The sequence below is a fragment of the Tachypleus tridentatus genome, chromosome 6 (genome assembly GCF_004210375.1).
Source record: "Tachypleus tridentatus isolate NWPU-2018 chromosome 6, ASM421037v1, whole genome shotgun sequence".
NCBI lineage: Eukaryota > Metazoa > Arthropoda > Merostomata > Xiphosura > Limulidae > Tachypleus > Tachypleus tridentatus.
In genome coordinates, this window is record NC_134830.1 from 49,766,379 (window position 1) to 49,784,620 (window position 18,242).

The 18,242-nt window shown below is 36.8% G+C and overlaps 1 protein-coding gene across 1 annotated transcript in view; it reads left to right on the forward strand.

The window, feature by feature from the left end:
* The window catches only part of LOC143252453 (dual oxidase-like), an 84,690-nt gene that overhangs the window by 11,362 nt on the left and 55,086 nt on the right, over positions 1-18,242 (forward strand). The window contains exons 2-4 of the mRNA XM_076504581.1: positions 1,849-1,938; positions 9,554-9,715; positions 11,089-11,276. Of these exons, the coding sequence (XP_076360696.1) occupies positions 1,849-1,938; positions 9,554-9,715; positions 11,089-11,276 (440 nt within the window). The remainder of the gene's footprint in view (positions 1-1,848; positions 1,939-9,553; positions 9,716-11,088; positions 11,277-18,242) is intronic.

Here is an 18,242-nt window from a genome sequence, read left to right on the forward strand (position 1 = left end):
GATGAGTTCCCATGGCTGCACTTCGACAATCAGACTCAAAAAGTCATATGCTTTCATTGTACCAAGGTGGGAAATAGAGGCCTTTTTTACAGGGAAATTGGAGAGGCCAGTGGAGTATACCTTCATATTCACTGGATTTTGCAACTGGAAAAAGGCAAAACAGAAATTCAACGAACACCAATCCACCTCTCAGCACAGATTCACTATATCTCCAGAAGGTTCACTTGTTGTAACTCCAGTGACTATCCAGCTACATAATGGAAAAAAGAAGCAGCAGGAAGAATCCAAAAGAAGTTTAGCCAAAATATTCAGAAGTTTACGTTTCTTACTGCGTCAAGGTTTAGCATTACGTGGACATACTGATACTGAGGGGAACTTCCTGCAGTTCATGAAGCTCCTGGAAGAGGAATATCCTGAGTTGACGGCCTACTTGTCAAAGAAAACCACATTCACATCACCCCAGGCTCAGAATGAAATAATGTAGATGTTCTGCCATCAAATACTGAGGAACATAGCACACGAAGTGCAGCAAAGTAAAATCTTTGCATTAATGGTTGATGGCACTCAAAATATTACAGGTACTGAACAGGAAGCAATATGTGTACAATACGTAGATGAGAACCTTGACGTCCATGAGACATTTCTTGGTTTTACAGTGTTTCCAATACAACTGGTGAAACAATATCCTCGACTATACTTGATGTGCTGACTAGACATTGTCAGGATTAAGAGCACAAACTTATGATGGAGCCGCTAACATGAGTGGTGCGTACAGTGGATGCCAGGCAAAAATAAAAGAGAAGCAATCGTCAGTTTTGTTTTTTCACTGCAGAGTACACAAGGCTAATTTAATAATGTAACATGCAGTTGAAGCTTGTAAATGTGTTCGAGATTTTATCCAGTGGGACATGAACTTGGTGTCTTGTTTCAGAGGTCAGGCAAATACAATCTTTGAAAATATTGTATCGTCAGACAGCCACAATGGTCCAGTTAGATACATCCGCTCACTGTGTCCAACACGCTGGTTGTGCTGCCTATCTGCAATTACATGTGCTAATGATCACTACAGTGACATTGTTGATTCTTTTCTGAATTAGCAAATGAAAAATCAGATGTAGCAGTGAAAGCACGAGGTCTGGTGGACAGATTTGACAAAGGTAAGATTTTAGGATTGTTGATGGCTCAGCATCCATTAGCTGCATTAAAGGAACTAAACCGTACATTCCAAGCAAAATCAGCGACAGTATCTGGCATGATTGAAGCATCTGCAATGATAGTTGACCAATTGCGGGTATTGCGAACAGAGGAAAATTACAACAAGATATTTGATGAAGCTGAGAAAAAGGTAACTGCCCTAGATCTGGTGCCTATTGAACTACCACGCATGGTTCTTATCTAGTGCCTTCAACTCTTTTTGTATCTGAACCTAATAAACACTATAAGAAGCAAGTCTGGATTATCAGAACAGGTAGACCATTTGTATAAATGATTTTCTGTATAAACTTAACGTTGTTTTTGCCCATATGTTTTAAGTATAACTTCAATAGACTCATGATTCCTATCAGCTAACGATTTCAAGCGTCTGGCTGTACCAGCTGATGTTTTTGTGTCACTCGTAGTTTTCTTACCTTGTGACCTGCCAGTGGGTCAACAATAAGTCTGAGGACTTGGTCTTTAAAATCCAGGTTTATATTTCTAAGTTCCGATACCCCACTGTGGAGCTACATGTTAATAATAAAAAAACAACAAAAAACATAGTGTTACAAGAAACTGACAGGTGATATATAAACATCTAAAAGTGTGACACTGGTGCATTTAGGTTAACTTTTTTTCTTTTTTCTGTCTTAGATTTCCACGATCGGCGACTGGCCCACACCGAGAAGCAGCGTTACGACGGGTGGTATAACAACCTAGCACACCCAGCATGGGGGTCAATAGGTAAGTTACTCAACCATCTTGCATATGTTAGTCAAGCGTATTTCGTAGAAACGTGGCAGGGTAAATAATCAGAAACTACGAACGTCTTGAACAATAAAGATATATTGTTTATTTTTATGCCATTGTTAACAGGTACTGCAACCTTCCTCACCGTTCGTTTATTTAAGTCTTCATGTGGGATAGTTGTAAATCTACGGACATGAGAGATAGTATAACGCGTCTCTTCTTAAGCAACAACTCGTTTATTATTTTTCAAACTAAATGACTCATAATACGATACACGGCCACTACTACTTTTGAACTGTTAACCAAAGGAAAGGCAATAAATTAGCAACATCCGCCACCTACAGTGCTACTCTTTGCTGCAGTAACTATCATGGCAATAGTTAAGTGTTGAGCATGTTCAGTGACATCTCGCGGGATCGTAAACCTTAAACCTTCGCATACACAGCCCGACACGCTAACTGATAAACCAAACTTGGGTTTTACATAGTTGAGATGAACAGTTTTATTTCAAAATTCATAGAAAATTATTTTGTCAAGACACTTTTATACCTTTTTTAGATCAAACTATTAAAACCACTTTGTTCTAGCTTGTAACGAATTCCAAATGAAGACATTAAATTATTCAAACCCCCATCTCTAAACTTATTTTTTATTTGTTGAAACAAAGCAAACACAACATACAAAGTTAGACATCTATCTAGTCTTTTAATAACATCAAGATGATTAGGCCCTAGTAGTGACGTAATGATAATGGCGTCTGTAATTCTCCGTGATGGTGACTTGTCTACTTGATTGGTTGTAATTGTGGTGTATGTTTCAATCTTTTTTCGTGTTTTAAAAACATAAGTAATTGGCTCATAATACACTATATTACAGTCCGCTACACAAATATCTTACGGGGTCAATAATTATGGCTTCCTAACTGGAACTTCCAATAACTCTCACTGTTAAGTTTTAAAGTTATCCCTCTGAATAGAACAACTTACACATAGAAGGTTCATGACCACAACCCGTCATTAATAAACGGCCACAGTTGATAACATTGGCTTCTTATCAAAATAATCTCCCTTGTTGGTAATACTTTGTCAGAACAGGCCCCCTTTTTATATCAACCAAGTAACCAAGAGGGCATTGTTGTTACCTGACTCGTATGTGAACCTTCACCTCCACATCAGCCACTTGATGACGCCTGTAGGTGGAGTAGTTGTCCACTCTTCTCGAGGACCCCGGGGTTACTTTAAGACTCGTGATTGCCCTTTTATCCTATACCTGATGGGTATCTTCTGCTGCTGGTAATGTGTTAGTTCCTGCTTCAGAAATGGGTTGCATTGTTTCACAGTTGGGTTTCTTACTGCTCCAACAATTGCTACTGGCATATTTTACTAGTGTCTGTTGTCTTACTTGGTAGTAAAATAGCTTATTGACGTCCACCTGTGCATAACGGTGACCACAGGCGTGGCTCAGTTTTTCTGACTGATAATAAATTTTCTGGGCCTCCTGTGTTCTCCAAGAGATTCTTGTTCTCTGTGTAGCAACAAGGATATGACTGTCAAGGAACGTTGCAGCAGCTAAAGGTAGAAAATCCAGAAAAACTTCCTCTGGATCTAACCTCTATTCGTGCACCCACCTTTTTAACTCATCCTCTTCCAGGTCGTACGCCCATTGCCTTCGGAAGATAATCATTTCTATGTATGTATAGACTTCGGGTATTCACTGGAGTGTTGACAAGTCCTGTACTTCACCTACTCCGAACAAAAAATGACTTATACAATAATATTCTGGTCGTGGCACTAAGGTATGGCTGTGTTTATCTATTAGTCAGGAATAAAGAATTTGACATTGTAGAAAATTCACAACTGATCACCAATAACAAACATGTTTACTAACAGTACGAAACAGCATGGGGGGAGGACTGACAGAAAGGAATTATAACCGTTAATGTATCCTTCCGTTAGACCATTATGTCCCCACCGCCCTTAAGGTGAAAGGAAAATTAAAAACTTTAGTGTTGGATTTTAGTGTTTTTAAATTTATGTTAGCTCTCGCCTGTTTAAAATCCAGTTGGTGAATAAAGCCCGGGTCACACTCATAATCAGGAAATTGTAAGCATGTTTATTTATGTGATTCCTAGCGACCAAACTAAACCGAAAGAAAATGTGGAAGTCTCAGTTTCATATTAAATAACAGTTAAAAAAAAGGCGTGGAACCGTCCTTTGCCACAGTAGTGTCAGTTAAAAAAACAACAAAAATCGATTTGGAATCATTAGCCCCTTCGCTAGTACAGCGGTATATCTTCGAATTTACAACGCAAAATCAGGGGTTCGATTCCACTCGGTGGGCTCAGGAGATAGTCTGATGTGGCTTTGCTATACGAAAACACACACATGGAATCATTAGATAGTTTTAGAGTATAACGTTTTGAAGATTATTGTTGTATAGATGTCCATAAACCTGTTTCATTGTACATGGAGATCTCTGACGAAAATTAGGAACTGTTGAATAATTAATTTAAATTGTTATTTTGGCGTCGGAAATTTTTTGTGTTCGTCATTCCAAGTTTCCCTAGGTTGTCCTTCACTTTTTAAGTAAGTGAAGCCTTTCGTTAAGGAAATATTCATGATTTTTTATTTTATTTGTTTGAGGGTGTTTTTAAGACTTTTTTTTTTTTCACCTAAAGGTGCGTGGTTCGTGCGCCTAGTGGGTCAGCGGTAATGTACACATCTAAAATTTGGGGATCGATTCCCCGTTTTGTAACTAAGAAAGAAAATAGTCATTTCACAGATAAAAGCTCAATATCAGTATAGACCTAACGTTATGGTGGACAATGTTCGATTCCCTGTTCTGGAGGAGATAATGCCTTTATTTCTCACGTCATGATTGAAGGCACGTACTAGGGTTAGATAATAGCACGTCATGATTGAAGGCACGTACTAGGGTTGTAGGTAATGACTCTTATTTTTACTTGCTCGTGTGTTCAAAGTATAGATATGCTTTGTTAAAAGTTCCAGATGTAAGAACGGAACGGCATTTTAAGGTCAACAACTTCTATCTAGATTCATACAAGGACAGGAGTTGTTGTTATATTAAAAAACAAAAACTGGACTTGACGGGTGTGTGTGTATGTCTAGTAATTGTTCTTTCTGTAATTCAGCTTCGGTGTCTAATTATTGTGTGTGTTAGACTGTCCAAGTGTAACACCGAAGTATATTATAATGAAAATGTCTTTATAATCATATGTCTGTTCTAATAGTGTCCCCCTTTCGTTTCTTGTAATGTCCTTTCTATTACAAAGAGAATAGTACGGACAATGTTAACCTTCATTTTTTTTTTTTTTCCCCTACTTATTCAGCATTTATTTTTTGTTATTGTATTTGAAACTTGGTGTTATCGTGCTGGGCTGTGTATCGAAAGGTCCAAGCTTTTACCTGTGATGTAGCTGAACATGCTTCAATCAATGCAGATACTCGGTTCAAAAAGCCTGACAAAGTCAGTTTGTGCAACTAACTGGCTGGCTTCACTTTTATCAACTAAACAGCTATACATGAACTCTGGTTCTGACCTAACGCGAGATGCTTTTGGGTTGAATTTTAATTTCTTTTGCAGGTTTTGAGGACATTTGTGATACAGATTGTTGGTACACAATTTTTTTTTTCTCTTCACTTCTATGGTTTTGTTTTGACGCCTTTTAAGTATGGGGTCACAGGTTTTCTCTGTAGTAGAACTTGGAATTTGGAGCTGCTGGGTCTGGTTCGAATCCGGACAATACAACGAAATATTATTTTAAACTGTGGGTACGTTATTATAACAGTAATGGTCATTCTTTTAGCCTATATGATGATGTATTGCTGATTAATTACATTTACTTCCGGTCAGTAATTCAGCAACAAGAACAGTTAATCGTAACTTTCCTTCCCACAGGAGTGGATTATTCTATCATTAAGAGACTGGGATGGTTTATTTTGGTCATTCAGAACGGTCGTATTTAAAACTCCTTATATTTTAGGTGCTCATTAACGTCACCTGGATTTCTTGACTAGAAACATTTAGGTTTGTTTTACCCGGTCATAACTAGACAAATATCAATATGTTAATCAATGACGGGTCAGAAGGACGAATATCGGTTATCTTCCTAGTTAGGCCCGGCATGGCCAAGCGCGTTAAGGCGTGCGACTCGTAATCTGAGGGTCACGGGTTTGCATCCCCGTCGCGCCAAACATGCTCGCCCTTTCAGCCGTTGGGGGCGTTATAATGTGACCGTCAATCCCACTATTCATTGGTAAAAGAGTAGCTGTCTTCCCTCTAGTCTTACACTACTAAATTAGGGACGGCTAGCACAGATAGCCCTCGAGTAGCTTTGTGCGAAATTCAAAAAACAAACAAACATCTTCCTAGTTGTATAAACACTCCGGTAGGGAACGCTTCTCCGTAATGAGCAGATTAAATGTTTCCTTACAGGATCACAAAGGGCGACTTTACCGCACGTTCACAGGTGTTTACTCCCTTCCCCCCTCTTTATTTTCTTTATCTGCTATAATATCAAACTATATGGCTTTTGTTTCGATATTTCATGAACTGAAAACTAACGTCAATCTTCTAGCGGAAAGTTTTAAAAACAATAGATTAAGCTGAAATATGTGTCAGATGTTTCAGCCTGTTTGTTACTTTCTAAGAAAACGAACTATCTTTAGGCATCACAACAGATGGTGTTGACCTCTGTTTCGTTCTTACGTATTTGATAACGTAATAGATGCGACATTTCTGGAGAGACCCTTGTGGAATTCGATTTATTTTAAACCTAGTCATTGCATGGCTTTTCCTTGTCTTGGTCGTGTTGCATCGTACATTGTGGCAGAATATTTCTAATGAATTTTGCATACGAGTTCATAAACTTGCTAGTTAGCCTAACTCGGTTTGTGGATGATAAAAATGTGATTTAGATCAGTAACATTTTTGCAACATACTAATCCTACCGTAACAGACTGTTTCCAAACACTATGATAATTCGAAGGACTTAAAACCCTTGTGTAATGCGCATGCCGTTAAGTTACGGGTCAAACAACTCTACTTTAAGACTAGTTTTTTATGAGAACTATCTCGTGACGTCGTTTAGTTTCCTGGAAGTCGGGGAGTTATTGTTAGTTTTTTTTGTTTTGAGGACTTGGACTAGCATCCATTGCACTGGAAGACTGTAACTGTAACGTAACGATTATAAAATCGCGGGGAAAGAAGGCTTGCATGTTTGTTGCACTATCCGCCACTCGGTGCCACTGCCGAAACAAATAAATTTGGTTTGAAATAAAATCGTTTATTTTAATTTTTTCATTGGTAAACTTTACTCAGTAGTTAAATTAGGGACAGCTACAGGTAGTCTTAGTAACTTTATCAATAAACAAATGTTTACAGAATATCCGAAAGCCCTTTCAAACATGTTCGCCCTTTCAGTTGTGGGGGCGTTATAAGTGACGGTCAATCCCGCTATTCGTTGATAGATAGGTGGTGGTGATAACTAGTTGCCTTACACTCCTAAATTAGGGACGGCTAACGCGTATAGCCCTCGTGTAGCTTTGCGCGAAATTCAAACAAAAGCTAGAAAAAAAAAATCCTCAACTCGTGTTCTTCAGCATGAAGAACCTTGTTTTAGAGACCCAGACAAAGGATTTTTCTTTTTCGATCGTGGGGTTTGTCTAAATGTAAAAACGGTTTTTGTCATTTATTGAAATTCCTGTGCAGTACACTGAGTTACTTAATAAATTATTAACATAAAACTCGTTACTTTATAAGATCTTAAATTTTTGTCCCTTCACGTGTTCGTGTCACTGTTTTATGTCATTACTTAATTTGGTTAAAGTTTGCCTTATGTCATTTACTACACGTTATTCAGTGTAATTGCCAGGTATTTCATGCGTGTCTTGTAGTGTCAATACCCTCTCTCACAGGTTAACTCGCTCGTCATAAATGTGTGTGTGTTTTCTGATAGCAAAGCCACATCGAGCTATCTGCCGAGCTCACCAACTTGATGAATATACCAAACGTTGTATACTTGTTACTGTGTCAAACTTGTTTTCCTTTCCCATTCAAGTCGTCCTAAGAAACTGTAAATAATTCATGTCTTTAGAAGTGTACGTTTTGAAAGATTGCTGCAGTCCTAGAAAAGTTATTGTCTATTTCGAATTTATATTCTTCATATCTCGTGTTTCATTTCATACCCAATTATTATTGGGTAACAATTTTTTTTTTTTTTACAAGTCAAGCTATATCAGTAGGCCTAAAAAGGCAGTTTCTTGTGTGTTTATAATGAGTAACCTTTCTCATGAGTACACTGAAATGAGTGTCAACTGTCTGTCGGAGGAAAATCGGTAAAAAGGACATCGTTTCGAACTTCCTTCGTCTTCTACCTAAACAGTCTAATATGATCGACAAACTATTGTTGTATTTGGATTCACTTAGTCGGACATATTTGTAAACAACGGAGAGGGAAGCATTCGTTAAAAAATAAAAAATAAAAAAGCTCTGATTATGAATACAATACAATCTACGCCCACATAACTACTTCGCAGCGTGCGGAAAAAATTGGTATGGAGGGCCATGCGAAGGTTACATACACTTTTAGTATTTTATTTTGCATTTTTGGTCTCAATCGGCAGGGTTTACCACGATTTCGTTCCCTGTTGACGGCTATTTACGAGATTTTGTATGAAATCTGTTGGGTCCATGTGGATGTACATGCAATTTTTATGGGCGTTCTTATGAGTTACATGTCTTAAATTAACCTTTCTTTATCCATGAATTTACGTAACTTCTGTCCAGGGGACGGGTATTGCAACTAGTTATCAGTACATTTCGCTGTTTATCAAAGTAGTTTTAAATACGATTTTTTAAAGTATATAAATAAATCCAATCATTTTCGTCTTTTAGATTAGAGAAACGTACTCGTAGATGTGTGCGCACAAAGATATCCTTTTAAGTTCAGTCGGTTTCACTAAGTTACTGACATTTATGTTTGTACGGTTACATTATTAACATAATTAGAAGAAGAAAAAACTTGATTTTATGAGTCACTATTCTTAAGTTTCACTCGGTGTTTTCTATCTTTAGGATCACGTGCTTGATCCGAGTTATTTAGGGTAATAATGGAGTAATCTTAAATCAAATTTTCATTTGGTATTATGATCTCCCAACTTCTCTATCGTTTGTGATATGCGCTTGTGGTTCATCTGGTAAAAGTTTCAGTTTGAGACAAACTTAATTTTACTTATTTTTCCACATTCAGCTTCACGGTAATTAAGTTTATGTAACTTAACTTTGCGATGGGAAAATTAATTTCTTTTTTCTAGGTTGTGCATCCATTTCATCCACTCTTCGATCAACATTTTGTGAACATCAGGGTATTAACACAGTTTCAATCTCTTTTTGACTGCTGAAGAATGACCAAAAATAACCATTTTATTTGAAGATATTAAAAAAACAACAACTCTAACTTCGAGTAACATTCTTGTTAGATGGAAATTCTGACATTCGAAGATTCAAACTTTTATTGTTTTTCTCCCATGTTATGATCTGTCTGTTTATAATAGATCAAGTAAAAAAAAAGCCTTGTTTTGTTTTTTAGAGAGCCAATTGGTCAGAAAAGCACCACCATCATACGCTGACGGAGTCTACATGCTGGCTGGACAGGACAGGCCCAGTCCCAGGGCGGTCAGTCAGGCTTTGCTAAGGGGTGAGGATGGAAACCCTTCCTACCGTAATCTCACAGCATTGTTTACATTTTTCGGTAAGTTCAGTGTTCCTCTTCCTTTTAAAATCAAACTTTGGTGTCAGAAGTTAGAACTAAACACTCTCACCACTGACAGTGTTATAAAACAACTTGGTAACGAGAATACTGGATGTTGTAAGACCTCTTTTTCTACAAAAAGAAAAGGAAGAATAGACGTCTCTCACCAAGTGTTTCTTTTGTTAATTATTCTCCCAAAAAATTTCCATGGAAAAAGAACTACCATACGGAAAAATGGAATGTTCTGGAGCACCGAAAACTAAAGTGAAATCTAAAGTTAATGAAACATTGTATTACAGTAAAACCTTTCTCTAGAAGAACAAGGGGTAATATTAGTAAGAAAAACTAACTGAAAATGGCAAGTCTACTAACATCCAAGAAAGTACAGTATGTATAACAAACGAAATGATATGTTGAACAACATTTGAAACAACTGTTTTAGTTATGGATAAACAATATTATGTTTATTTCTAATATTTAATCTTTCCTTTTGAATGGCATTAAGCGCTACGTTAAACATCTCCACAATAGGACGTAGATATCGATTTAAACACGTGGCCCATGACAAGTCCAGATCTATTAAACGAAGCGAGTTTTATAATCAACTTGCGTTAATCATTATGTTTGAACTTTACAAAATGGTGCTTACGTTAAATTTTCAAGTATGTGGAGTTACTTCAGCGTGAAGCCACAAGTTCAATAATTTTATTGTGGTTTTAAATATAAGATGAAACAGAAAAACTCGTGCGATAAGTGACTAACTACTTAGAAACGAATCCAGTTTCTGTCGAGATTAAATACTAACTTTTCATCCAGTTTGTTAATGAACTTTCTTACAGCTAGTTTTACCTTTTTTGAATTTGGATTAAACATTACTTGGCACGTTCCAAAGACACGTACGTTATCAACAGACACGTCTTCTGCTCCAGTGATTTTAAGATAATTAATCATTGATTGATTTATCCGCTATATGGTAGGTTTCTTACATCGAATGGTCAATATAAATCGTGATTTCTTTGACAATGAGTATTATTAACATGGCAGCAAGAATTATTGAAATAATTTTAACAAGTTGACCATTACCTCTTCGCTACTAACTTCGTACGTTTCCCAATTCTCCCACAATTTGAGTTATAAATAATGTATTTGTGGGTATTTATCGAAAACTCTGGTACATAAGGACTGATAGGAAAAACGTCAACCGTACAGCAGCAGCAGAAACTGTGACGTCAGTTTACCAAACGTTTTTAAAATTACAATTTTTTTTTAACCACGCTACTTAACGGTTGTTAATCCGTAGCTGTTCATGAAATAATTAGTTCTACATACATTTGTTTTATAAGTCTCAGTCTGCTTGTTTGTTTTTATCGTAGGGCAAGTTGTTTCTTCGGAAATTTTGATGGCCAGTGAACCAGGCTGTCCGATCGAGTTTCACAAGATTGAGATAGCCAGATGTGATGAAATGTACGATAAAGAATGCAAAGGAGGAAAATACATGCCTTTCCACAGGGCTCTGTACGACACTAAAACCGGCCAGTCTCCGAACAATCCAAGAGAACAGGTAATTCGAGTGTTGTTAAAATTGCTTCTTCTGTCTCGCAGTAAAAACGTTCGTTGTTAATCTGTATTACAAGCATCACTCGTGTTGGGAAAACTCCCATACGATCGAAAGGTATTCATATTTTTTAGTATTTGTGCGAGATAGTAAGATGCCATTTGAATTGTTAGCGTAATGGAAAGCTTTAAGATGTGAGGTTCGATCCCCGTGGTGTAGGTCCTTCTATAACTCGCTGTGTATAGCTTTGCGCTGAAAATCAATATTATATTAAGGTATTCTAAATGTTTTGTATTAGGTAAACACTTAAAGCAATGTTAAATTTATTTGTTTACCTGTTAATTCGGTAAAAATTTTAAACGGATACTGAAAAGTTAAATGTTTTTATTAACGCTCTGAACGTATTGGTTTACATCAAGAATGGTTTACAAAGAACATACAATCAAACCAAATATTTCCTTCAGCTTCTGTTGAATGAGTAATTCAGAGTAAAAGTGAAGATTGTAATAACGTTTAATTTGCATGATATCTGCTATATTCGCAGCCGTCGAGACTCTTCGCTCCGATACCATAGGTGGGTTACGAGAGACGCAGTGTAGACGCCATTTGTATTATAAGACTGCATGAACAACCATTATGGTGTGAACTATATCTGGTTGAAGAGTAACCTAAGATTATCGGAATCAATAAATTTATTCCAAACAGTATCGTAATAAAATTGATTTTAATACAAGTTGTGGCCCTGTATATACATTTAACGGTATCTTTGTGATTCTAGACTTAACAAATACCAAAGAATCTCTTTTGTTTTGAAGTTCGCGGAAAGCTACTCGAGGGCTATCTACGCTAGCCGCCCTTCATTTAGCAGTGTAAGACTAGAGGGAAGGCAGCTAGTCATCACCACCACCTATCATCAACTCTTGGGCTACTCTTTTACCAACGAATAGTGGGATTGACCGTCACATTATAACGCTCCCGCGGCTGAAAGGGCGAGCATGTTTGGTGTGACGGGGATTCGAACCTGGGACCCTCAGATTAAGTCGAGTGCCTTAACCATCTGGCCATGAAGAGCCTCCAAATAATCTAAATTATAAACTCTAACAAATTTATTTAGCTATAAATATATTTTGCTCTTATAGGTGGGGCTTTTCCTAACAATTGTATTTGCTTCTCGAAGTTTGTTTTGATATTGGAGATGGCGCTATCCTAAAGAGGTAATGTTCAAAATTCACGGAAGATAATACATTATTGAAACTTGGTGATGTAAACTGTCTTTTTCAAATTCGGACGTGCAGAAAAACAGAACCAAAAGCACGTAATTTCTTCATTACATAAGCTCTAATATTTTATTAGTCACTAGTTTCATGTACGCTTAAATGATTATGAATTATTAAATAAGTAAACTTTTGTATCTTGAATAATTGGATGAAGATTGAATGATTTGGTTAAATTCGATTTCCAAGATGGAGTTGGTTAGTTTCGAATATGACAGCCTTATAGGTATGGGGTTTGTGATTTCAAATACTGATATAATGCTAGAATATTTTGCTGTTGTACGTTGTGTAACCCTCTGTATACGGTAGTCTTTTCTCTGCAGACGTGAGCGACTGAACGTGTCACTGTTAATAAGTTAACTACTGTTATAGCGCAACCCCTGACGTCTTGTCCGTGGCTCCATTTTAATAGCAATGGGCGGTTTATTTTTAGATACACTGCGTATTTGTGTTCTACATAAAACATTCCACCCCTCCTCCTCTTCAGGTTTTGAAGCACAAGGAATATTATCTAATCGTAATAGCTTATGTAAGAAGTTTGCTAGTGTGAACGTTGTTGACCTAAATAGTTACTTAACTGGGATGTCTGAAGTCATTACTACAATTCGGTCACCGAGTTAAAATATGGTGGTTTTGTCAACAAATTAAATGATTTAAATTCAAAAACAAACTTCTTTCATAGTGGAAGATTTAGGTCAAAGACTGATGATGCTGTTTAGCAAAAGTATTTTCTTTTGACCGTGAAAACGAAACACCTGTAATTTTTTTAAGAAGGGGAGAAGCTTTGTTTAAACTTCGTTTGTCGTTATTCCAACGTTTTGTCCATTCAACTTCTATTATTTCCCTTTCGTTGACTCGCTTTGTTTCTCGATGTTTCATCTGCTATTGTTGTTATGTTTTAGGTTTTGAATCAGTTTGTTATAAGACCTGTTTCTAATGCAAAATACTTTTATCACACTTCAGAATGTTCGAAGTAGATATAACAGTGTGAACAAGTAACTGTCATCTTCCTGATCAACGTCATGTTAGGCTATGGCTAATAATACTTCTTGTCTCTTTTTAAGAAAACATAATCGTAGCTAGTTAAAGAAACTAAGTTACTTCTGTATAATTATGTAAATACATTAATTATGACTAACTAGCTAAGTTGTCAAGATGCTGATTACAACTGGTGTTACAAATTATATAACTTTAACACTAAGATTTTCGCAACCGAGTTAACTTCTTATCTTTTGTTCAACAGTGGTAGGCTACCCCCCTTTTCTCAGAGGTGGTGTTATAGGAGCGAGAATCAATTCCTTTAGTCTGCCAGTGCCGGTAACACGCATTACTAACTTTTTTTTTTTTTTTCTTTCTCGTTTTTATTTCACAGTTACGGACTGCTGTAGCTGCACTTGGTCTCTAATCTGGTATACTGTCAGATAAGGTGCTGCTCTGGTAGGAAAATCATATCATATACCTGTTTAAAACAAAGTACTTGTAGATATTTACAGAACAAGGACGGTGAATTAATGTGGCCATAACTATGCGGGTCTGCAGTTTTCTTCTAATTCTACAAAACTGCTATAACTGGGATAACTCTAAGAGGATATTCATCTGTACGTCATGATATCTGAAGTCTGGACGGATAATACCAGAGAGATAATCTTAAAATAAATATAGCTTAATATGACAGTTGAGATATTTACTGTTCATGTGTAAATATGAAATAATCTTAAATGATGTAGCCAGAGTCGTTTTTATAACGATTACAGTAAACTTTAGTCATCTTGTTACATCTGACAAGCCTGCCATCTGGCACTGGATTTTGACTGTTTTTGTTTGTTTTTTGTATTAAATATTTTTAAATAGACTAGACTAATACCAACCCGAATATGTGTTGTTGAACTCGAGACTTTCTTTAGTTTCAAATCCAAACGAATTGATAACAATGTTGATGATTTAAACGTGATTATTTCATCTCTTAAAAACACCAAGTTACTCAACGCTCAAGGGTAACTAACATCTTGCACTGGGTTTTCTATTTGTATTTAATAACTTTATGTATATGTGTGTATTTTGCGGTAATGTAACCGTAAATAGACATCTGACGTTTTCTCTCGTGCCAAACAAACCGAGAAACGTGATCAGATATTTTATTCGGTTTGACATAAAACAATGTTGCATTTCTTTCACATATGTAATTAAATAACCGATTGGTAACCAGTTCGGTTACTTGTTATACAAGATATGGATCCAATATTTCATCAGTAGTCGGAAGAAATTTTCTAACATTCTTTGTCGACTGTTCTCTTTACACCAGAAAAAGTAAAACTTTTCACTCAATATGTGGTGGTTATCTTGCTGTATTAGTATTCCAAACATTAGGACAAAGTAAAGTTCCTTACTTGTTCAATGGGATGTTTCCTGTCACATACACCCAGATTCAGAACGTTTGCTTTTACTGAGGTTGTTTCAAGCAACTCCAAACGATGATTTTTTTTTTTTTAGGGACAAAATTGGATGTCAAGGTCTCTGGCTATGAGAGTCACAATAATTTTACCTAAGTGACTTTGTTAGGGAGATCGGAAAGACCTCTCGTGACGTTCGAACTGCCCTAGTAATCTTAGTTCAAGGCACTTTTATTACATAAATTGACTTTAATATCTACACACTAGAATTCCTCGTGGTGTTGAATATACTTCGTGCTATGTGATGTATTTTAAACGTATTACTCTAGATCACTTCGCGTCACCCGGGTTAAAGGCTTAGTTACATATCGGTGGTTTTCACCCAACTATTCTGGAAGCCATAACTCTGCGGCTGCATGCACGTCCACTGTTTCAACATAAGAAAACTAGGTTTTGGTTTCTGTTTTCTTTTCGTCCTGATTTTGTTTCTACTTTATTTTAAGAATCTTTAAAATGTTATTAATACGGACAAGTTATCACTGTACAAAATTGTCTAAATATAATTATAAGACAGTAACATCACTTCCATCAGCAGTCACACCCAAAAATGTCAAATAGTGCTTCACCGGATCTAATAAAGTTTTAATTATTCTAGACTCATTAAACAAGTACAGATCTTCATCAGTACTTCTTTGAAGTAATTTGACGAAAGTTAAATTTATAAATAACAAAATATTCCGTAAACTGCTGAATTACTTGGAAGTATGATGAATATTTTTCTACTTTTAATGGTGAATGTTCGTGACTTTTAGGATTCGATTTAACTCTGAAATCACTATGTGGAAGGAAAACAATTTTCGGATTCGAGGCATGAAGCGCACCGGTGAAATGTTATTCCAGATATTCTTGGTGTTACAGTCGCTGGTATATCCGCTAAGTGTTAACGTTTTTACCAGATTACACTCGAGGAAGACTATAATTGCTTTCTGAAACTTTCAAGTTTTACAGTAATAAGCCTCGGATATATTAACTTGTCTTTTTTATAATTTTACATATTTACAGGATATCTTAAAATGGAGATTTATCTACTCGTGGAATTATAGGAATATTGGTATTTTTAATATAACCTAATGTGCGCACGTGTTTTAAAAGGTCTACTGACCAGCGAGTCATCAGAACTCGCCATTGGAGAAGACATGAACCAAATAAAAGAATGGACTGTCGATTCTATGAAGCATCCTCATCTAAGAGTGCGAAGCATTTCCAGGAAATCTGGAATGTGAATCTTGGTATTTCCACTTCACAGCGCAGCACACTAACTTCTAGGCCGCATCTGTCATTCGGAATTATATACAATTTCGTAATTAATTGTATATTTCCATTAACACTTGCGCTCGAGTTAAGACAGTTTTGTTGTGCGCAGATAAGAGTTGGCAGTGGGTGCTGTTGAGTAGTTGCCCTCTGTAGTCTGTCTTTAAAACTAATTAAAGACAGCTATGCAAAGATAGCTCGTGCAACTTTGTACGAACATTCTACAGCGAATTATTTTATAAACAGAAACAAGTCTTCACATGCTCTCTTCATTCCAATTGTTTCGAATACAGAATACTGTATATTAAACTAACCACAAATCGTTGAGTCAAAAACTGAAGGCGTCGCACGCGCAACTCGGATGGCACCTGTCAGAGGATGAGAACCACACCCTAAACGTAACGGCGGTCAATATGTATTAAAAATGTTTTGTCCTCACAGGCGTTGACCGTATCCTGTAGTCAGTTTTAGTATTACGATATTCTTGTTCGTGCACCAGCTGTCTAGCGTTGTCATAGACGTGGACATTCTTTCTGTTAATCTTTGACACAAACCATATGGCACACTCACGTTCTAACCTACTTGTCGCTGTACAGTTTTACTTGCTTTACTTACATATTAAGTGGATAACAAGGAAATTACATAAAAATTACGCACCTGACATAATCTGTTAAAAATCTTCTACAATCTTGTGATGTTTCTTTCTTGTATTTTAATTTTCCACTTGTAAAACATTGTGTTCGTGTGGTTTAGATTTCGAGCAAAGCTACATGAAGGCTACCTGCGCTAGTTGTCCCCAATTTAGTAGTGTAAGACTAGAGGGAAGGCAGCTAGTCATCACCACCCACCGTCAACTTTTGGGCTACTATTTTACCAACGAATAGTGGGATTGACAGTCATATTATAACGCTCCTACAGCTGAAAGGGGGCGATCATGTTTGGTGTGAGGAGGATTCGAACCTGCAACCCTCAAATTACGAGTGGAGTGCCTTTAACTATGTGGCTATGCCGGGTCATTTGTGTTCATAACTAATAGAATTTAGTGACCCCTATGTCCTTAGTGTCCTAATATTAAAGTATTTTTAAAGAGTTTTTAGCTTTAAGAGAAATGTACGCATTATTTCTATTATTATATGAGGCATATTTATGTATGTTTGATTATATATATAAACCGAGGATAGAGGTGTAACAAGTTACCATAAGATGATGAATACCGTTTCGGTTAAAATATCTTTTAGTGTTTCTACTTTCAGGTATACTGATTTTATATCTCTAATAAAGAATCTCTGTCTCAACCAGAGGCGAATGAGTGCTTCTGGATAGCAAGTCAAGGTACAAAAAATCTAAATTGTTTCATCAGAGTGTTGGAAAGACCGGAAACTACTGTATCGAAATGTGTAGTCCATACGGTAGTAGGTCCGGCATGGCAAGGTGATTAAGGCACTCGACTCGTAATCTGAGGGTCCCGAGTTCGAATCCTCGTCACACCAAGCGTGCTTGCCCTTTCAGCCGTGTGGGTGTTATAATGTAATAGTCCATCCCACTATTCGTTGGTAAAAGAATAGCCCACGAGTTGGCTGCGGGTGGTGATGACTAGCTGCCTTCCCTCTCGTCTTACACTGCTGAATTAGGGACGGTTAGCGCAGATAGCTCTCGAATAGCTTTACGCGAAATTCAAAAATAAAACAAAATCGTACGGTAGTAATGTGTTTCACTCGGAAGCTATGGACAATTAGACATACATAGTTCAGTGGCCACATAGCCTTACGTGTTTTTAATTGTCAAATCATGTGACCTTTGTTCTTGATCTCGTGATCTAGTGGAAGGAGTATTGTCCACGAAATCTGTTTTTGAATGCACAGCATTTTATGTTTAATAGATGGAATGGCTGTGAATAAACATCGTGATTGCATCCACATGTTCCAAATGAAACATCTCGGAACCATATAGATAATAGAGAGAATAAACATTAGTGATAGTGACAACGTCCAGTTGCT